Source organism: Fistularia commersonii, chromosome 21 (genome assembly GCF_037954325.1).
Source record: "Fistularia commersonii isolate RoL2024-O1a breed Wild chromosome 21, RoL_Fcom_v1.0, whole genome shotgun sequence".
In the NCBI taxonomy this organism is placed as follows: domain Eukaryota; kingdom Metazoa; phylum Chordata; class Actinopteri; order Syngnathiformes; family Fistulariidae; genus Fistularia; species Fistularia commersonii.
The window spans coordinates 8,233,511-8,257,149 of NC_141304.1; the positions used below are offsets into that span (position 1 = coordinate 8,233,511).

Here is a 23,639-nt window from a genome sequence, read left to right on the forward strand (position 1 = left end):
GGCTGCTAAAGCATAACTGCTGAATCACCTGTTTTATGAAAAATAGCACCAGAATCAACAAAACAATGGACTAGTTACAATCGAAGACACACTAAAGTTCATCTCCACAGCCTCCACTCCAAGAAGTTAATGTCTATTATCATATTTTTAATCAACTTTTTGCTTCAGCAGAGTATCTTATTGCATTGGGAATCAGCATTAGAACGCTATGTATTACTGAATTCATGAACATACAATTTGAAGCTTATTCCAACAAAAAATATACACATATTACTGTATATAATGTTATCCTTGTACATTCTGTATATAATTCAACAAATGATCCGGTTGCTATTTTAGTTATTTTTTTAATAGTATACATTCACAAAAAATGCATTTGTAAGACACATTCACCTGAACCACATGTATCAACTGTAAAGCTCTCAATATTGAGAATTACCTTTATCCTAGAGATGTGTTCACCCTATTTCATCTGCAATCTCATTTCTTCAGTCACTAATCAAAATGTGTGAATGTAGGTGAGGTTCAGCATGTCAATGGACTACTTGTCAGAAGAACTAGTACCCCATAGAAGCACTGGCTTGTTCAACTTATGTACAAACTGAATATTTAATGAAACAAATAAAATCTGAACACAGGTGCAATGCACTTTTGCTGTTTTTGCTGATATAGCACAAGAACAACCCAGTTACCGCTGCCTCATGACAGAAGATTTGTATGTTCTGGGATACAAAGCTTGAACTGATTAAATACAGGAAATGGGATGTTGACGCCCAGTTACCTCTGCCTGGTTCTTGTTATTACTACTTATGCTATCCTGAAATTCGGTGTCAAAGGGTTTAAATATAAATCACAAACCTGTGCGATCTATCCAACTTCATATGATACACAATAAATTTATGATAATCTGTGACTGGAAATGGGAAAAAAGAATAAATAAAAAATATTGTGGAGGTTTGTTTGCTTTGTGTAGATAGTGCCTGAGGATGTGCCTGCTTGAATACACATCGCTGGAAGTCTTATCTTTTCACCACACAGTAAGGAGCTTTAGCAAGAGGATGGAAAGCATGTTCGCAATGACTCTGCTCCTGCCAGGACAGAAGCCTCGGGCCAGTGCAGGGTTATGAACCTAGCTTCTTGGAGCTGCAGTAAAACAAAAAAACAAAACAAAACATTATATATGTGTATATGTATATATATATATATATATATATATATATATATATATATATATATATATATATAACTTCTCCCTCTCCTTTTGGCTTTTCCCTTCAGGGGTCGCCACAGCGAATCAACCTTCTCCATCTAACCCTATTCTCTGTATCCTCCTCTCTTAGCCAACTACCTTCATATCCGCTCTCACTATGTCCATAAATCTTCTTCTTGTGCTTCCCAAAGCCCTTCTACCTGGCAGCTCCAATTCCAGCATCTGTCTACCGATATATTCACTCGCCGTCCTCTGTATATGACCGAACCATCTCAGTCTGGCTTCTCTCCAAAACATTTAACACGAGCCGTCCCTCTGATAGACTCATTCCTGATCTGTCCATCCTGGTCACTCCCAAAAAGTACCTTAGCATTTTCATCTCTGTGACCTTTAGCTCTGTTTCTAGAAGTGTTTCTAAGCCATACAGCATCGCTGGTCTCACCACTGTGTTGTATACCTTTCCTTTCATTCTGGCTGATAGTCTTCTATCGCATAAAACCCCTGACACATTTCTCCACCCATCCCAGCCTGCTTGAACCCATCTCTTCACCTCTTTTCCACACTCTCCGTAGCTCTGGGCTGCTGACTCCCAAGTACCTGAAATCCTCCTCCAACTTCTTGATCTCCACTCCCTGTAGCCTCACCGTTCCACCTGAGTTCCTCTCATTCACAAACACATACTCTGTCTTGCTGCAACTAACTTTCATTCCTCTCCTTTCCAGTACATACCTCCACCTCTCTAGATTTTCCTCAACCTGTTCTCTGCTCTCACTACAAATGACAATGTCATCTGCAAACATCCTGGTCCATGGAGATTCCTGTCTAATCTCATCTGTCAGCCTGTCCATCACCACTGCAAACAAGAAGGGGCTCAGAGCTGATCCCTGATGGAGTCGCACCTCCACCTTGAACTTCTCTGTCGCACCTACAGCACCACCGCTGTCTCACATCTAGCATACATGTCCTGCACCAGTCTAACATACTTCTCTGCCATTCCAGATTTCCTCATACAATACCAGAGCTCCTCTCTTGTTACCCTGTTATATACAGTTATATACATTTTCTAGGTCTACAAAAGTACGATGCAGCTGGCCTTCTCTGTACTTCTCTATTAGTATTCTCAAAGCAGATACTGCATCTGTAGTACTCTGTCTAGGCATGAAGCCATACTGCTGTTCACAAATGCTGACTTCTCTCAGTCTAGTTTCCACTCCTCTTTCCCATAACTTCATTGTACTTCAACTTTATCCCTTTAGAGTTATGCACGTCCCCCTTATTCTTAAAAATGGTTACCATCACACTTCGTCTCCATTCTTCAGGCATCTTCTCACTCTCTAAGATCTAAACTAGTCAGAAACTCTGCCACTGCCTCTCCTAGTGACTTCCACACCTTCACAGGTATATCATCAATACCAACTGCCTTTCCACTCTTCATCCTCTTCAATGCTTTCCTCAGTTCACTTCTACTAATCTGTGCTACTTTGTAGTCTACTATAGTCACCTCTTCTACCCTTGCCTCTCTTTCATTTTCCACATTCATCAGCTCTTCAGAGTACTCTTTCCATCTTTCCATTACTCTTCTAGCATCTGTCAATACATTTCCCTCTCTGTCCTTAATCACCCGGACCTGTTAAACATCCTTTCCATTGTAATTTTTCTGTTTCGCCACCCTGTATAGATCATTCTCTCCCTCCTTACTGTCCCAGCATACAAGTCATTGTATTTTGCCTTTACTACCTCTATCTTTACCTTACGTTGTATCTCCCTGTACTCCTGTCTGTTCTCTTCAGTCCTCTCAGTGTTCCACTTCTTCTTTGCTAACCGCTTTCTCTGAATATACGGTACTACTGCACTTCCTCATTCCACTACCAAGTCTCCCTATCTACTTTCCTTCCAGATGACACATCAAGTACTCTAATACCTTTCTTCCTGATAACACTAGCTGTACTTGTCCAATCATCTGGAAGCTCTCCCTGACCACCCAGAGCCTTTCTCAACTCCTCTCTGTAAACCATACAACACTCCTCCCTTTTCAACTTCCACCATTTTGTCCTCTGCTCTGCCTTTGTCCTCTTGATCTTCCTTGTCACCAGAGTCATCCTAGAAACCATCATCCTATGCTGTCTGGCTACACTACAACTACTTTGCAGTCACTGATCTCTTTCAGGTTGGCTTGTCAATACAAGATGTAGTATACCTGGATGCTCCTACCTCCGCTCTTATAGGTCACCCTATGTTTCTGTCTTTTCTGGAAAAAAGGGTTCGCTACAGCCATTTCCATCCTTTTTGCAAAATCTACCACCATCTGTCCTTCTGCATTCCTATCCTATATACCAAATCTACCATCACTTCTTCATCCCCTCTATTCCTGCACCAACATGCCCATTGATGTCTGCACCGATTACCGCTCTCTCATCTCTGGGGATATTCTGCATCACTTTACCTAGCTCATTCCAGAACTTCTCCTTCTCCACAAACTCACATCCCACCTGCGGGGCATAGCCACTAACAACAGTGACCATCTCACCTTCAATTTCCAATTTCAGAGAAATAAGTCTTTCTGACATTTTTCTCACTTCCAGAACATTTTTACAAACTCCTTCTTCAAGATAACTCCTACTCAATTTCTTTTCTTCTCAGTACCATGATTGTACAATTTATAGCCTGCTCCTCAGCTTCTTGCCTTACTACCTTCCCACCTGGTCTCTTGGACACATAGTATATCCATTTTCCTTCTCTGCATCATGTCGACCAACTCTCTACCTTTTCCTGTCGTAGCCTCAATACTCAAAGTCCCGACTCTCAGTCTGAGACTCTTGCCTGTCCTCTTGTCTCTCTGCTTCCAAACACAGCTTCCTCCTCTCCTTCTTTGACCTAAAGTAGCCCAGTTTCGACTGTAGGTACCCTGTAGGTCATCGGTACCAATGGCGGTCATTGTTAACCCCTGGTCGAGACCAATCCTGTTTGATCTGGTTATGTTGATTGATTCGCATGTTTGGTTTTGGCAAAAGTTGTACGCCGCATGCCCTTCCTGACGCAACCCTCTGCATTTATCCGGGCTTGGGACCCACACAGGGAGACACTGGCCAGTGTCATCCTTAGGCTGCAATATATATATAATATATATATATATATATATATATATAACCATCTGTTATATATATAAATACTGTTAAAATATAAGAAATGGTAGCCTAGATCCTAAAATAGACTGGGCATAAAAGGGTTGCACAATATGCTGACATATATGTGCTTAGAATAATATATATTTTCAACAAAGCCTGTTGGGTCACAGAGGAGGGAACTTCTTTTACATTGAAAGATAAGGTGTTCAGTATGAGCATCATAACTTGAGTGTGCAAGTACTTCAGAGTGCAAGAGCAAGTACTTGAGAGTGGAAGAAAGGAAAGGGAGGCTATCAAGTTTTTTTTCTTATTGTTTTTGAATATGTACAGTATATATATGTATTGTTTTTTTTTCCAAGCAAGAAATTGTTTTTCTAAAGGAAAAACAAATTTGAAGAAAAGATTGAAAGGTCAAAGAACAAGAAATTGCATTGATATCTCTTCTCTCTTTCTTCGTGTTTACCCATTATACGTTTTTTCTCTTGTGTTTCTACTTAATGCTTTGCACTTAAGTTAGAGTCAACAAGGGAGAATGTGAAGGATGTAAGCGGGGAGCTAGATGATGACCATTCTTGTCACAATGTAGTTTCCTTTTCATTCGATATAAAATACCTTTAGGAAGAAGAAGAAATCACAGCTTGACTTCTGCTCTGCTCTATTTTCAAATGAGCTCACCAGTTATTTCACACTTGTCAGTAAATTCCGGATTCATTTTTTTGTCTCTGCCGCAGAATATTTTGAGCCTTAACACTTCGTTATCAACTATTTTTAAAACATTTTGTAATGAAAATGCACTTACAAAGGTAGGCTCTATCCAGGCGTACTTCTCCTTTGGGCCGTCAGTAAGAGAAACTCAAAGAAAAATGAAGACTAAAAGAGAATCACTTCTGAGACTTGTTCTACTTAATGTGTGTTGTGGTAATTGTGACCTGAAAGTAGTGCAAGTATCGATTCACTTCCTGAAAACTGAACACCGCACCAGTTAAGCGTCTTTCCCAAAACCCTCCAGTGACCACGTGTATTCAGTCTTGCTTTTTGGTCTTTTTTTTTTTCTCCTTTTTTTCTTTTCATGAATTACAGTCACAACTGTCTCCCCCCTGCTGCAGCAGGCATCTTCATCTTGACAATTGGAGGTTTGATAGAGACATTTGTAAGTGGGTTTGTCTGATAAAACCCTTGCTTATTTTACCTGTCTGACAAATGGTGCTGGCAACATAATTCAGTCCACCAAGAGAGTTTTCAGTCATTTACTTGTTCCCTTCTACCTCTGCTTTAACCCTCAAAGTCAGTCATCAGTTTATTGGTAAGCGCTGGACGAGAGTTTTTAGAATAACTCTTATCGGTAAAATATTCCCGTGTTCTCTTTGTTGTGATTTTATTGATTTCGTTTTTTTGTAATGTTTTAAACTTGTATTTTAAAATACAACTACTTTAATAACTTTTAAATTGCCATAAAATTAGCCATGTAATTTATGTGAGAACTACCATTTGCTCATAGAAAAAGAAAAAATAAACAAAAAACTGTGAGATTAGAAGATACAGACTCACATAAAACAAGGTACATTAGAGATGTAACTGTATTACTTACAGGTTATATTTTTTACCATTGAAAGAAGAAGATTGGGAAGTTTCTTAATAAACCAAGACCTATGACCAAAATATCTAAAGTTAAAAACTGTCTGTTTCGAGTAATCTCCTTCTGGAAAAGCTCTTGCTTTGAAATGTGGCCTCATTTTCCCTCAAAGAGGGAATCCATGTCCTTCACACTAAAGTAGCCATCTAAATTTAGGGCTTCTCTAGCATTTGGTAGAACAGTTGATCTCCAAAATTGATGCTCTTCTTATGCGATATTAAGGTCTGGTGTGACTTGCTGTTGCAGTTTTTCTATATCTCAAAGTCTTATGATCTAAAGCTAGATGTGCAGCCATACGTCTTATTTGATTAAGAGGCAAGGCATGTATGTGCTTATAATGTGTAGGCATGGAAAGCACCAGGATACAACAATTTAGCCTGGAGGGACACAGCAAAGGACAACTAGCAACTGACAGAAACCTCCTCATTCACATATTTCCTTTTGGTTCGCCCCCACAACTTTGCTCTTTGCGTTTTTCACTCATACTTGTTGCATTCAATACCAAAACTCTTGCAAAGCGCTTAACAGCCAGCCGTCTTAATATTGCCAATATGGAATGGAATGGAACAATAATAGAATATTACTGTGACGGCAGATATGATGACCCGTGTGTTTGTGTGTGGAGAGACATTCCTGTAGATGGAAAATAAAGCAATCTCTTTTTGGATCGTGTAATTTAGAGCATACCAGTGCCACCCCCAAGCTCATCTCCAATCTAATCTCAACCAAAATTAGACTGGAGAAAATGGGTACAGGTATGTGTGTGTGTGTGTGTGTGTGTGTGTGTGTGTGTGTGTGTGTGTGTGTGTGTGTGTGTGCATTTACATGTGTGTAAATGCATGTCTTTTCCTGCAAGCACCAGAGGGATGGAAGGCTTTTCCCATCTTCCTCTCTCTTATCAAAAACAAATCCTTCTCATTTTCTCATATTAATATCATCACATATGTTCTGCTTTAGCTGCCTTTCAGTCTACCAATCCTGATGCCAGTGCCGCATTTCAAACTGTCTATAATGACTTATCGATTTTTGCCTGCCTGCTCTTGTGGCCCCATTTTAGTGTGTTCACCTTTGACTGAAGTGTCACCTGGAGAAATGTTACACAGTAGAGGGAATGAGCCTGCTACAACAAAAGAGCATTCTCTTTATAAGACAATGTCAAAATGCAGATGTCTGATGATGAATCAACCAATTCTTTTTTTGACCAAAGACACTGACAATAGGTCTCACTAACAAAAGGCCATTTTTGGCCATAATTCACATATTTATCAGTATGTAAGTAACATAAGTTGCTAGATCCTAGTTCTGGGTAAAGTACTTAAAACCTATTAGAAAGGTACAACAATGTATACACATCCTCCACACCTTAAGTTTGAGCAGTGCAAAATCCCCTTTGCGATGCTGCTATTGTGATTGTAACATTTGGAATGGAAGCACCATCTAGTGAGGACATCCTTGAGTTGGCTCTATGACTGAGGGTTCGATCCTGACTGAACTGCTACAATTTGGTGCTAAATCGATGATGAATTGAGAATTGCAAAAGGAAAAAAGTCAGACTCTCATTCAAGGAAGAAAAACAAGGAAAAAGGAAAACTTATTAAGGGAAACGTCTTAAGTTCATGGTTAAATATGGGGAGTGACTCTCACATTGTAGTGTCCCAGTTCCAAATAAATGCAGCAGGACATACCATGTCAATCTCATTAGAAGAACCAATATCTGTAATGCACTGGAGATACTTTGTGGTAAACAACAGCTTGGCACAACATAAAACTTGGAAATGGTTTTGTTACCATCATACAGACTTACACTGGCTTTGGCTAGCCGCACAAGACCTGTTTAAAGTTGCTGGGCAGTATTCAGAATATGGATGAAGTTCATTTGGAAGTGACTTTTATATTTCTACTTTTTCATAGAGATGGACAAGTTAAATCGACAGCCATTGTTGTCTTGGTGCCTTTTTGAAAAGCTTTTTAATTTCACTTTTGCTAAACTGAAAAAAACAGCATTGTATTTAATAAAAACTAAGCTAAGAACTATAACAATCTTTTCTTGTCTATCAGAAAAAAGCTTAATGAATATGTTCCTATAAACAGACACAATGACACATATTATATATGCATGTATTCCCAGCTGATTCGGTAAGAGGCTCGAACTCCAAATGTCATTTGCTGTTTGTGCAGCACTAATGTAAATGTGCAAACTTTGTTTACTATAATGATTATAACTATAAAACTATAATGCTCTGACGGCTGTTTCAACTGCTCTTTTGTGCTTACTCGGATTGGTAAATCAAGACTAGGCCAAGATGTCTAGGTCTTGTCTATAAACATACATTCCATATTTAAAAAGACAAACAAACACTAAACTATCAGAAAATGCTATTACCATACCTTGGTTGGTGTCAAAGATATGAACATTGCTGGTGAACTTAGAGCTCTGATGTCCTCCCCCCTGCCGAAGACCTCCGAGCAAACACAGCCTCCCAGCTGTGTCCCATATCACACCAGCATAGGAACGCTTACACGTCATCATGGGAAGAGAAGTCCAAGAGCGTGTGTCCGCGTCGTACATCTCGAAGGCCTTCACAGGTCGCTTACACTGACGGCCGCCTACGATTTTAAATAGGAAAAATAAATGAACAGACAAATAAATAAATTAATAATTAAATAAAGCAAGAAAATAATAAATAAAAAATACAATTGTCCTTACTTCTGTTTAAAAATAGAGATGGATCATTCTTAATAACAACAAAGAAATGAACAGTTGCCTGGTGTAAAAACAATCTTTCACCATAAATAAAGAAGAGCATGAGTTCAGAGCTTTATTTGAGGAAAAGAAACAAAAATCTACAAAATTGTAATATTGAATTTCAAACAAGTTGTCTTATTATCAACACCAAAGTGTTGTATGTTGAAAAAATGTTTTAAATTTTTGAATGTTTTTGTGTCACCAAGGCCACCAAGTTATTTACATTTCCTTGGTGAAGGCCATGCGCAAAGAGAGATGATCAAATTCTTGAGCCAGATCTTTTGAACAAAATTGGCATTCAGCCGGTAAAAAGTGGTTTGCGTTTTACTTTATATTTGTACAGTGATGAATCATACACTTTTATACATAAAGACACTATGCTAATTCAGATCACTCCCATTGTTGTTTACCTGCCACGAAGAGCTTGTTGTCCACTAGATGTATATTAGCATCATAGCGTGGTGTTGGCATTGGAGGAAGAAGTGCCCACACATCCTTTCGAAGGTCGTACTGCTGGAGGATGTTACGTGGGAGCAGGTCAGCACCCATTCCCCCCACAGCTAGAGCTCGGCCATCTAGACCTCAACCGCACACACATGCGCACACACATGCGCACACACATGCACACACACACACACACACACACACACACACACACGCACACACGCACACACGCGCAAACACAGATACAGACAAGAGGTACCTGTGATGCATCGATTCTTGTATATTCGAAGCAACACAGTTTCCAAAGCAGTTTCTATCTATTTCAATCAAGGAAACGAATTCATGGGACATCTGAAATATCTGTGCTCCACATCGGTTGATGTAATAGAACTTTAAAGACCAAATGCACACTTAAACCCACCAAATAAAATGAAAAAAAGTATGCACATATATATATATATATATATATATATATACATATATGTATGTAAACAGACATGTATAATTACATACATATATATATATATATATATATATATACACTGCTCAAAAAAATAAAGGGAACACTTAAAAAACACATCCTAGATCTAAATGAATGAAATATTCTTATGAAATACTTTGCTCTTTACACAGTTGAATGTGCTGACAACAAAATCACACAAAAATGATCAATGGAAATCAATTGTATCAACCCATGGAGGTCTGGATTAGGAATCACACTCAAAATTAAAGTGTAAAAACAAACTCCAGGCTGATCCAACTCTGATGTAATGTCCTTAAAACAAGTCGAAATGAATCTGTGTTGCTTCCTGAGTGGACACTATGATTTCACAGAAGTGTGATTGCCTTGGAGTTACATTGTGTTGTTCAAGTGTTCCCTTTATTTTTTTGAGCGGTATATATATATATATATATATATATGTTGTTTTTTTTTACATACATGTCTGTCATTTCAGCATCACACCTCTTGAATAAAAATGTAAGTGGGTGAGAGTGATGGACCCATTTTTAGCCTCTTCAGCATTTGACATCCTGTGGTTGATTTGGACATGAATTGGTCTGAGTGAAAGACAGAAAACCAGCTTTTTCCCCATCTTGCTCAGCAGTTATGTTAGAGCTGTTGACTTGGGGGGGGGGAAATGCCTTGTATACAAACTTTGGATGGTAGCTTATCCCTGTTATTATGGTCATTTTCTGACCCCCTGCTTTTGTTTGCGATCCAGGAACTATTTGGGGTTTTGAGAAAAATGCTGTCAAAATTCATGACATGTATTGTATTTATCTTGATTACAACAATACAGTTTGAATAAGTGACAGTTGTTTGCAATCAATATCTGCTGTTTTTTTTTTAAAAGGAATGCGTTCCTATTTTGCTGAGCAAAATTACCTTCTCTATCAAGAGATAGGTAAATGCCATTAGCAACTAAAACAGAACCCACATAATCACTTGAATTTGGATGAAGTAAAATTTGGTAAAATAATTGCAAAAAGCGTACAATGTAGAACACATTTAAAAAATACAAATAAATTGCTTGAAAAGCACCCCAAGGTTAGCAAGAACCACCTGTAAAACTAGCAAAGAACTTTCAGTTGTTAAGGAGGCAATAAATCAGAATTTAACCCTGTTAAGTGTTTAAGTGTAGCTGAATAGAGCGATGAATTTGATGTTGTACAGACAATTACATTTTACCACTGCCAGATCCTGAGGCCAAGACAAACAATTCTGCAAAGTGTTTTGTTCCCATGGTCCGGGACCTTTACTACCCCCATATTACTCAAAAAGTGGCTAATAATAAATTGATGGATGGAGTGTAAGTAAGTAAACACAATATATCTATTTTAATCACAAATTTTTGCATTCCTGAGCTTTCTATTTGCTTACCGCCTACCTCAATCTCTTACCTCAGTTCTCAACCACAGAGCCTATTAATTACACAACAGCATTCCAAAACAATTTGAATCCATTTATGAGAGTAATGTCCATTAGCTAAGACACATTATCTGTTATCTGATAAATAATGATTCTTTAATTGTCAATAAAAATGTGACAATCCTTTCAATGGAGTGATATAATATACTTTTAAAAACACCAAATGCGTTTATATATCAGTTACACATCAGTTATATATCAGTTATATATCAGTTACATTGTCAGACTATCTGTCATTTTCATCTTATGGGGATAGGTCTGGGAATGAGCCATCAAGGAAAGGGCTGAGGATTGAAGATTTGCCAGGGAGATGGAGAGAGCATCAAATAGGTCTGTGTGAGCACAGATCAATCTCTGCTTCTGCAGAAACTGACAAATGCACCGCTGGGCTAAATCTGAAGTTTAAGTTTGGCTCCCTGACAACTCATTTGTATAGATTGCTTGTTTAAATTTTTGTAAGAGGAAAGCAAAGCAAACCAAAGTGAAGAAAAGAAAAGAAAAGAAAAGAAAAAATAAAAAAATAAAAAAAATAAAGAAATAGTAATAAAACAAATGCACTAAAGTAATATCATATGGGAACATACATATATGTATGTATCTATCTATCTATATATATATAGATAGATATATATATACTCATAAGCTGAAAGTACATATGTATAAGTATGTATAATTACGATACTTTCAGATAGGTCAAAGTTTAGACAGTTTAGTTATGCAACAGTTGATCAAGAAACCTTTGATTATAGATGGTTAACATGAGATGCTGCCTGGGTATAATTCATAATTTCAATTATTAACTTCTGAATAAGAGATGAAGCAATCACATATGAAAAGGGGGCGCACTAATACAGTGAGCAGAAGTGCAGCTTCATGAAGAGAAAAGGGTTTTTTGTAGAATTCAGCAAATCAGCCACTGAAGTGCATATTTCTGCAGTTTAAACAGCTGGCACTTTTCTTTATTAATCTGCCAACACAGTATGCAGGAGATTATTTCCATCTGCACTTCTCCCTATCAGACATTTAATATTTTTTCATATAAGTGTTATGTCTTTAAATGTATTTTCTATTTCTTTTTACTGTTCAGTGTGTGCATTTTTAAGGGGGCCTGAGCTTTGCCAGAGGAATTTTAGTTGCTCTTCAGAAAGCAATCAGCATCATAATTACCATCAAATTGCCACTAACCCTAAAACAATTATGTACTTGTCAGTGCATGATCTTTTTTCATTTTAAATGAATGCATTACTTTATTCTCCACCCACCTAAATTAAAATCAAAATTATAAAACAATAATAACAGTGACAACAACAACAATAATAATAGAAATACTACTACTACTACCAATAGTAAGAATAATACAATAATAAAAAGAGCTTCTTTCTTGACCATTCATATAACCCTTATCATACTGTTATGTGCATTCAAAATCTACTGAATGTGCCAAGGAATAGAAAAGAAATAGAAAGTTCACCATCTGAACCCACAGAAGCACAAAAGAACTTGGAATAAAAAAAGTCCATCCTCAAAAAGAAACACAGAAGTACCGAATAGGTTTTATTTCCATGCTTTGAATTTTAATTTATATGTATCACAAAATTCATCAAGTCGTAGTCCCTACCTTTCACTGTGATGGATACCCCCATCAGGGCCTCCCGCAAGGCACTTCTCTTCCTCCATTTTCCTTCCTCTGTGTTGTAGATCTCCACTGCCTTCAGGGGAGTCTGGTCCTCCCCAACTCCGCCTACCACAAGGATCTGCTTCCCCAAGACTGCTACGGCTGCACCAGCTCGAGGGCTGGGCATGGGGGGCAAGCTTATCCACCGGTCTCCCTGTAAACAACAACTTAAACTCAATATTTGCAAAAAATAACTTTTCAAAGTGTCTTTGGGAGTGTTTGGCAATGTTTCAATTACTGTTGGAGCATAGCCAGAGTGGCTTTTACATTTTTTGAACATTTATTTATTTGTTTTACATTTTCTAGTAAAACAAACACAGCAAGACAAGCAAGATATTTCTTTTGAACATCTTGATGGATTATTACTATTGCACTCACATTACTATAATACAGCAGATATAGTGTCTAAGCTGACGTTAAGTACCTCAGGGGAATAAAGCTCCAAGGTTGGGCAAGGTCTCCCTGCAGCGTCACAACCCCCCAGCATGTACATATGGCCCCCCACCTCAGATAAAGTGTGGTAGACACGGCCACAGGGCAGCCGAGCCAGGCTCTGCCAGTGAAATTCGTGGGCTGGAGGAATTGCCATTGCGTCAGAGGAGGTCCAGAGTCATAGAGAACTGATGGAGCAAAGTTGAATATGGAGGTGTGGGAGACTGAAGATTGAGCGCCTTGGGAGGAGGATGGGTTTTAAGGGATAGGTGAAGTGAAAGTAAGTGGTGGGAGTGTTGGATTAATTAAAGGCCAGGCTAAATGCTCCTCCCTCGGGGACGAAGCACTGCCTTGTGCAAGATCCTGGAAAAGAAGAAAAAAGTAGAAATTAAAATGTTGGAAATAGCAATGTTGTTTGTCTTATTTATTTTTCTTTTTGCTATTTTTTATTTTTGAGTAAAAAGAATCCAAGATACATGAAACATAAAATTATATACACCTGGAACATCCATATCACCAGTCATTACCAATGACAACCCAGTTCCTTGTACAGTCAAGGTTTTCCCAACTTTCAAGTTATGTCAAAAGGAATGTGGAACAACTTAAAATAAATAAATGGATAAGAAACTCACATGAGGCCCTCATAGTGTGAAATGCAATTTACCATACGATTAAATCAATATTAATAATGAAGATCAAAAAAAAAGCAATCATTAAAAATACATAGGCAAGCGTTTACCAATGATTTATACTGTTTGCAGTTATGAGGGAAACATTTCCTTCTAATGGGACTTTATACTTATATTTCACAATTAAATGTTCAAAGGCACAGACGGGTACTGAGTGTCTAATAAAATATCTGGAACTTTAAACTCTTGGGCATATATTCAGTTGGAAGCAGGTGTCACATTAACAGTTTATTAGGCACAGATTAAGTGCCCTAGGCTTAAACTAGCCAAAAATTTCCTAGATGGGTCACTCATGGGTCAAGGGAGCTATGTTGCATCCAAAATTAAGAGCTGACAGTGTAAACAAAAACTTTGCCAGAAAATGACCAGATTATCTTTAGGATTAAAAGTAAAAAGGAAGTAAAAAAAAAAACTCTGGATTTTTGTATGTTTACAGTGGGTCTCTGGGCCCTGTCAGATGTAGTCAGCCTGGAGGGACGTAGTCTAAGGATGGACCTTATTTGGCTGGTTAGATCTCAGCTTTGTAACTCAGAAAAACTTCCTCATTTCTATGGTTTGGGCTAAAATCATTCAGTGTGTAGATGAACAGCCAAAGAATCATGAAGCAGGAATAAGGGGTAGCTCTTAGTGTTGGCAGCCACAGTATTTGATTGGAATACCATTCATGAAAATAAACTTAGATCTTTTCAAATGTAAAATACAAAATAAATACATACATATGAAAATAAAACAGAACAAAACAAAAACACCAGTTTTAAAATGCCTTGGGGGGATAGAAAATCCCACCTTCAGCCTGTCATCTTCATTTTGAAAGGTCTGCGTACTTAACTTTCCTGATTTTTTTTTTTGTGCATCTCTAAAAACGTAAAATCTCGGATATTATAAACATGGACTGCAAGTCACTGCTTACCTACCTTTCCTTTTAAGAGTTCACCACTTTGCCTGAGTGGAAGTGAGTCCTCCATGCTTGAATGATGAGCTGCAGCTGTATTCTAGCAGAACTAAACCGACATCTTTCAGTCACTCCCTGTGCTGTTCTGATGTTGGGCGCTGCTGTTTTTTCCTGTGTCATCCCTCGGGAGATTTCTGCTTCCTGCGTGTAACCCACTTCTACGCCTCTGTACGGATTCCGATGAGGAACGGGGGAGGAAGTGTGCCATTGACACTGGAGGAATTATCCAGAATAAACCCACGGAGCACAGCAAAGCTAACTCTTCACTATATCACCTTAAATGCACCTTGTATCAAAGCTGTTCATGTCACAAAGGGAGAAGTAACACTCCTCATTATTGTCAAAAGTCAGCTGTGCTTTGAGGAGGATACAGGGGCACTTGTGTAAAAATGGGAGTGAGTGTTAAAATACTCAGTCTCTCTGCAGTTCATCTTTTGAAGATCCAAATTATCCTTTTAACACAAACCTCCCTCCCAGCATCCAAAATGCCACCATATCCCTTTTCCCTCCCTTGCTGCTGGTTTCTCTGTTTTACTTGGATGTTTTATCTTCCTGTCCTACCTTTGATCATCCCACAGAGGAAGAATAAAGGATAGAGCGTGATAGAGGACAATCCTTCAGAATACATTCGCCCCATTTTAATGCGGTGGTTGGTTGCCATGGCAACGGTTGGGATTTTTTTCCCCCAAGTGGGTTTGCTTTTTTTTTTTTTTTTTTTTTTTTTTTTTGCTTTACGCTTCAATAGCTGTTAATAATGGCTTATGAAAAAAAGATGAAAAAAATAAACGATCTGAACCATGTGATCCCCCATAGGCTGACCCCGGTTGGCGTGCACTTGCTAACAAGACAGGATAGATCACTCTCTCTCACTTTATCCCTTGGCCTGACTAACAGATTGCAATAATTGCAATCTGTAACTGATTTGGTTCACCACTTCATTTTTTTAATTAACTGCTTGAACAGCTTGAGATCAACAGTAACCCCACTAGCATCATCTCAAGTCATTTACAATCAGCATGTCTTTAACTTGAAACTTTTAATGAGGTTGTGAAGTAACTCTCCCCTGCTCCTTCTGAGCAGGGGATGTCCCTAAACATAAATCTTCATTCATTAAATGATGCATTATGAAGTGAATAATAATCAAATATCATCGCTCACCAGTGATTAGTAACATATAAACCTTCTAAACAAGACTGAATAAATATATACATGGATGATAATGAACAAGCTGTTGATAAGGCTGTAAACTGAACTCAGTTTGTTGGTTTTTGCTTATGGTTGTTAAATACATGAATATGCAAATACCTAGATTACAAATCTAACCTGAAGCCAAAGCAAAAATCCAGCCCGTAATAACATTTGATCCAACAAATTGGAATATCTGCGATGACTAAACTGGATCCAAATACACAGCCATTTTATCTAATCCTTATTAATCAAACCTGGAGGCATTACTTTTCCCCAGTAAACACTGACACAAGAGAAACAGGCTGAATGCTCACTCCTGTCATGAAATATTACCAATTCCTCCAATGTTGTTGGGTATTTACTCTCATTCTCTGTCATGAAAATATGATATAGTAATGATGGTAACAATTGCAATTTTCTAATGAATTTTCTAATAAAACTTTCCGTACAGCCTGAAACTATTGCAAGTCTAAGTCTAACTGTCATCTGATTATATAGAAGCACACTTCCATGATTTAACAAGATTTTATAAAATGATTCATAGCTCATCTAGAAGCTGAATGCGGGCAAATGTTAAACTAATGTGCATGATATATCATTCCAAGCATGTTGACTATATTACTATAGTTCCATTCTTTTAGTTTTAACATGTTGGCTTTTTCTGCTATTTCTCAATCATCTTTTGGGAACCCCCTTGATTTAAGATTATATGAACAAGAAAAGCTTTGGATTCTCTTTTAGACATTGTCTACTTATAAAGGTAATATAACAAACAGGTACCAAGATGAGGCTTGTTGAAATTAGTTACTCTGACTAGAGGACAGCTTCAGTAGCCAATGTGACAGTTGCTTTTCCGGGAGAAAAGCCTAACTATTTGTGCATTCTTAAGGCCAGTTAGGGTGTCATCTACAACCGAATCAAACCAAACCAATCAAACACAACTGCAGTTACAAGGACAAAGACTAATGCCTGCTTGATTCAAATCCACTCTGTACACATCTGCCATGTCTTGCAGTTATTAACAATCAAGCTTTTTTTTCTCCCCTGCTTACTCACCAGAGAGGAACACAGGGCAAAACAGAAATAGATCAAGTGAAGATAAAACTAAATGAGTTGACACGACCTGGTACCGTTACTGTGAAATAAACACTTGACAATATTTGACCCCAAACCTGTGAAACTCAGTACAAAATATCTTACAATTCTGTGACATTTGATAAGAAAATAGATACTCAGGTACCACAGAAAGAAAGTCACTTCTGAGGAAGACTTGCATCTAAGTTGTTGCTGTTTAGTTCCCAACAAGTAGCTGCTGCCTTTGCATTTCCCCTAAATTGTGTGCATGTTATCAAGGCTGCTAAAAGAAAGAGGGATTTGAGGATTGTAATCCTTGTACAATATTTCAAAGGTCAATGATAAATCCTCTTGGATACGGACTTCCAGCTGAGAATGGGATCCCCTCCAGGAGAAAGATGATGGCACTTTAATACTTTTTTTTGCTGCCTCAGGGAATCATTACATTGTAATCATTAGCCATTTTCTCACTTATCTTGTATTATCCGGATATCTGCATTTCCAGATTCAGTACAAACCAGTTAAATGTGCTAAATCATCTACTGATCATGGTCCTTCCTTAGAGTCCAAAACATTTTTTCCTGCATAAAGATATACTTTGTCCAGATTTAATTTAATGCTGCATGTTTGTGACACTTTGGCAAAGCGAAAGGGCAAATTTAACAAAGCACTGGCATCAGACGCACACACCACTCTAGTCAGCTATAGCACATCATGATCCATGGAGATTCCTGTCTAACCTCATCTGTCAGCCCGTCCATTACCACTGCAAACAAGAAGGGGCTCAGAGCTGATCCCTGATGAGGTGCAACCTCCACCTTGAACTTGTCTGTTACACCTACAGAACACCTCAACACTGTCTCACAGCTAGCATACATGTCCTGCACCAGTCTTACATACTTCTTTGCCACTCCAGAATTCCTCATTCAATACCAGAATTCCCCGCACCTAGTCGTATGCTTTTTCTAGGTCTACAAAAGCGCAATGCTGCTCTGACCTTCTCTGTACTTCTGTATAAGCATTCTCAAAGTGAATACTGCATCTGAAATACTCTTTCTAGACATGAAGCCATACTGCTGCTTACAAATGCTGATTTCTGCTCTCAGTTTAGTTTCCACAACTCATTCCCCTAACTTTATTGTACTCTACTCTTAGTTTTGTTTATGTTGCTTTTCACCTATGTTATGGTTAACATAGGTAACAAATAGTTATTATGGAACTGAGTGGAAAGTACTTTGAAAACATTCTGAAAGAACTACTGTCAAAATGCAGTAGAAAAAGCGCAGCTGCAGAGGTGGAGCCTGTGAATGAGCCTGAAACTGAGCCATCTTACACAGACACTCGAAGAGAAACAATATAACCAGCAGTGACCCAGCCCCAAGCAGCTGAACATGTTTCTCCTGCTAGGACAGTGGAGCGAGCTGGATCTCCTTAGAGTCCAATAAAGTCAATGGTATTCCACAATACTAAAGAGAATGAATATCCTGTTTCTGCCATGAACTATGCTAATCCACCAGAAGTGCAACGAATGGTTGTAGTACATTTGGTAAGACAGACTTTGACACATGGCAAAATGGTGTTGAGCTCATTTACAGGAGTCCAGCTCTGTCTGACTTGCATCTTTCCAGGAAGATACCGGCAGCTAATGTGGTGAAGCTCTTGGGCCGAAAAGCCATGCCAGCCGACTACCCGAGCTCTTAGACTCAGCCTTTGGAGCTGTGGAGGATGGAGATGAGTTTTTGCTGTGTTTGCTTCAAGATTCTGATGAGAAGCCATACATATTTAAAAGTAGGATCTGAATAAGAACCTATGGTGGACAGCGACTGAAAACAAAATTTAAACAGAGCTCAATTTAGATGCTGAACTAAATAAGTTTATGGAAGAATAAGAAATTCATACATGTTTGTAGTAAGTGCTACAATTCTTTTAGTGGGAGCCCCTATACGGATCAGGCATAGAGGTCATAGTTATCCTTGCAGTTTCTGAAACAGGAAGGTAGTTTTAGAGGGTGGGGTTGTTACTCCACACCCAACTTGGAGGACCAGGTGTTTCCATTTTACCTAGCTCTTCATCTGAAACAAGTGCTGCATGGCTGAACATTACAGGGACCTGGACTCCAGGTATGCTGCCATTGTGTTCAGGATCATTAAGACACGCAAGCCCCACCACCACATCGAGGCAACAACACAAAAGCAAAGGACAACACAATTTTATGCTGGCCAAATAGTGTAGTGCTCAGTGATTTAGAATCTAGATGAGCAATGAACAGTAAGGAAGGGTAAAGAGAAAACTACTGGCCCAGTTACACACATGACTTTACCTTTAAGTCAAGTGTGCAACTGGTCAGCTTGTAATGCAGGTTTGAGAAAATTTTCTTACAGAAGTGCAACTCCCAAATCAAATCTGTATTGCACCGATCAGATGGGAAATCTCGTGAAAATATTAGCCATCAGTAAGACTTTGGTTTGTAGACCGAGAAAAAACACATGACAGGGGGCCAAGAGAGGAAGTCTGGTATTGTATGAGGAAATTTGGAGTGGCAGAGAAGTATGTTAGACGGGTGCAGGACATGTATGCTAGCTGTGAGACAGTGCTGTGGTGTGCTGTAGGGGTAACAGAGATGTTCAAGTTGGAGGTGGGACTCCATCAGGGATCAGCTCTGAGCCCATTCTTGTTTGCAGTGGCTGACAGATGAGGTTAGACAGGAATCTCCATGGACCATGATGTTTGCAGATGACATTGTGATCTGTAGTGGGAGCAAAGAACAGGTTGAAGAAAATCTAGAGGTGGAGGTATGCACTGGAAAGGAGAGGAATGAAAGCTAGTTGCAGCAATACAGAGTATATGTGTGCGAATGAGAGGAACTTGGGTGGAACGGTGAGGCTACAGGGAGTGGAGATCAAGAAGTTGGAGGACTTCGGGTACCTGGGGTCAACAGTCCAGAGAAACGGAGAGTGTGAAAAAGAGGTGAAGAGATGGGTTCAAGCAGGTTGGAATGGGTAGAGGAACACGTCAGGGGTATCATGCAATAGAAGACAATCAGCCAGAATAAAAGGAAAGGTGTACAAGACAGAGGTGAGACCAGCGATGCTGTATGACCTAGAAATGGTTACAATGATGAAAATACAGGAGGCAGAGCTAGAGGTCGCAGAGATGAAGATGCAAAGGTTCTCTTTGGGAGTGTCCAGGACGAATAGGATCAGGAGTGAGTCTATCAGAGGAACAGCACATATTAGATGTTTTGGAGAGAAGGTCTGAGAAGCCTGACTGAGATGGTTCGGTCATGTACAGAGGAGGGCGAGTGAATACATTGGTAGACGGTTGCTGCAAGTGGAGCTGCCAGGCAGGAGGTCTCGAGGAAGATCACGGAGAATATACAGGTAGTTGGTGTGAGAGAGGAGGATACAGAGATATTACGGATGGAATTTCTCTCTCAGTATATAAAGGTTGAAAAAAGCTAAATCCTTATTTTTATGTGAGCTCTATGGAAATAGATCATCCAGTTCCATTCTCTCTTCATGTGCAAATTGCATGATCTTTGTCAAATGCTGAACATTTTTGATTTTTATACATGCCCACTGTATCCTGCATCCATTGCCTGTGTTACAGAAGCTTACAGAAGCTTTTCATACTGATTGATGCTGGGCAAATTTAGCTACCTCAGTTTAACTGACAATCCATGAAGTTGAACTGAGATTTTACATCGGTTTATTTTTATGCAAGCAACAGTATGAACTTTATCCATGGATAAACATCAAAGTGTTTAACAACAGAATGAGCTTTGGAATCGAAGAATATGAAGAACTGTATTGTTAGTTACTGCTTAGGTCACTGCAATACAGATCTCTAGGAACATAACTGGCTGCATGGCCGAACTTTAGTATTTTGTTCAAGTCATTCTTACGACGCAACAATGGTTTAAAGGTGGAAAGAGTAATCTCTTAAACCAGGTTAGTGATAGTGTCTAAATAGCATTTTTAGCATTTATAGAAAAGAAAAACCTCTGGTATATGATGTGTCTCCCTACCATCCTTACTCTCTCTCACTGTGGCTGCATGCAGTTCAGTAAGGGATCATTTGTTCACTTCTTTTTAATTATCCTGCAGTGTCCAAGTAGAACTAGTCTCTTAGCTGACCTCAGCACAACGCAAAAGTTACCAAAAATGTATCCTTTGGTGCACAGTGGGTTGTGTGTATGTGTGTCAGTGCTTTTGTCTATGTGTGAATAGATTAAAAAACAATTTGCAGAAATGTTCACCAAGCTTCAAAACCTTTTCACACTGACCTGGTTTTAACAATACTGAAATAATTCACAGAGATGCCTGAGAGCATTCCCAACTCCATGAGTCAGTTACAATCCACAAAGTTTTAAAACAAACAAGTCTCTTGTGGTTAAGATCAGCACAGGCCACATACAGCATGGAAACATTTGCTATTTTGTTGATCTATTTCAATTCGAAAAAAAAAAGGTTTCACAATGAAGAGAGAATACTGAAGATGTCTTTGTCAGTTATAACTTATAAATCAAACACCATGAAAAACACTCTCACATATGATGTTTTATTTGGGACAGCAATGTGACCAGATGTGACAAATGCAAGGTCTATAAACAGCAGCAGCCAAGTCATAATTATAATTGATTTCGTTCTGATGAGGGCTGGAGCTCCGTCCTCCATTTGCACTTGTCTGATATGAGCTCAAGGAGAATGAGGGGAATAAATGTGTACGGCTCCTCCCTAATTTCTCCATAAGAACACTCACATTTGTTAAGGTCATCACTGCTGCATATGTTTAGACCGGCAATGAGCTAAAAACATTTCTTTGTATTTTCTCTTTCTGTGTTATAACCAATTCAAAGAAGAAAGGAAGATGCTGAAAAAGGTTGCAACATATCCACTACCATGATTATCTTTGTTTGCATGAAATGCTGAATTCAGATAGAATTTGATAGAATCACCAACACCTCAATGAAGAGGTTTGTCCAGTCATTTAGCTTAAGAACTAGAATTCTGGTGTTGGTGTTTCCATGGAGACACTGACCATTAGACTCTCATATTTGGTTACCAGAAAGTACCATTTCTCTTCACACAAACTATAAAGTGTACTGTCTTGGGTGTCTCTTTTCAGATGTATAACATATACCAACATCTCTGTTCATTAATATCTTTTCTCCCACGGAAAGACTGTATGACAAATGGTCCTATTTTGAGTATAAGCTCCTGATCCTTTTTTCAAAGAGATACTGTTGTATGAATGTAAATAGCAAAATATTCATGTATTAATTCATGGAATGTTAAGATTTTTGTCCAGTCAAAGAAATTCATTGTAAGTTAGACAGTAACAGACAGTGTTTGACCTCAATTAGATCTCTAAGGGACAAAATATTTTAACTTTCAGAACTTTATATTTATACTTTCTTAACTTTTCCAACATGCACTTACCCATCACTTATAATTAAAAAGGACTATAGATCACTTATACTATATAAGTATATATACTATATATAATTCTGTGATTTGTTTCGTCTTCAGAACCACACCCTCCATCCCCCCCGTAGAAAAAATAGGTCTCACTATCCAACAATCAGAATAAATGAGAACAAAAAAAATTAAAGTCTGCCCTGTGATCATAATTTTAACAAAAAAATTAACATTCAGTCTCTCATGCAGCCCATGAGAAAACTGAAAACAAACTCATTCCTTCAGCGTCCTTTTCCTCACTCTGCATTGAGCTCTTTTAGATTACTTTTCAGATCACACCGCACAGGGATATCTGTATTTTCTGCCAATAACCTGGTAAGACACAGGTAAAAGACACCCATATCGAACAAAAAAAGCAACAGATGAATTGATTTTGGATAAATGGGGGGGCCTCATTTTCAATACCACAGACACACATATCCTGACCATACATAACATTTAAACAGCCCTCACAGCTATTGGCAGAGTTGCCAGACTTTGCTGTGTGATGATACACATTTCACCATGGAGGCACTGAAGCTCTCTGGCTGACAGATCCACATTTTAGCTCCTCTCAGTCAGCCGAATCACTGCTTTGTTCCTTGAAGCCAATGGTCGGCTCTGGGATTAGATAAAGCCCCGGGTTACCTACTGATTCAGGTCCAACAGATCTTATGGGCCAGGCAGGATTAAGTAAATTCACAATCTTAAGGGAAGGAAGCAGAAGGTCTGACAGTATCTGACATGCAGAGTCTCTCAACCAAGACTCTCCACTGAGTCTGAAAACTGAACTAGGGATCAATTGGCTGAAAGAAGAGATGGCTTCCCGGTGCCTCCTGAGAGCAAGTGGAGCCCATGGCTGCTCTGTCCTCTTATCTTATCTCCACTCTGCACTCAAAAACACTGCATGCTATCAGTAATAAATCACTCTCAACAAACAAAGACCCTCTACAGTGAGAAGCAACAATGCCTGCATAATGATGTTGCCACAATGGAGCAAGAAAATTACCTGCTTCTGTCCCCTGCTGCTGCTACTAGCTGCCTCACTCTGCATGTTGTCATTTACATATTTTACAAAAGAT

General features: G+C 38.7%; 1 protein-coding gene across 5 annotated transcripts in view; it reads right to left on the bottom strand.

Moving 5' to 3' along the window:
* The window catches only part of klhdc8a (kelch domain containing 8A), a 43,776-nt gene that overhangs the window by 11,158 nt on the left and 8,979 nt on the right, over positions 1–23,639 (bottom strand). For 2 of the 5 annotated variants that reach the window (XM_086169006.1, XM_086169011.1), the window contains exons 1-5: positions 14,799–15,357; positions 13,188–13,558; positions 12,707–12,917; positions 9,125–9,295; positions 8,357–8,575 (exon numbers count right to left, since the gene is read on the bottom strand). In XM_086169006.1, the coding sequence (XP_086025132.1) occupies positions 8,357–8,575; positions 9,125–9,295; positions 12,707–12,917; positions 13,188–13,352 (766 nt within the window). In that variant the 5' untranslated portion in view covers positions 13,353–13,558; positions 14,799–15,357. Of the gene's footprint in view, positions 1–8,356; positions 8,576–9,124; positions 9,296–12,706; positions 12,918–13,187; positions 13,559–14,794; positions 15,358–23,639 lie in introns of those variants that run through there. The other 3 variants (XM_086169010.1, XM_086169008.1, XM_086169007.1) reach the window with 3 other exon arrangements.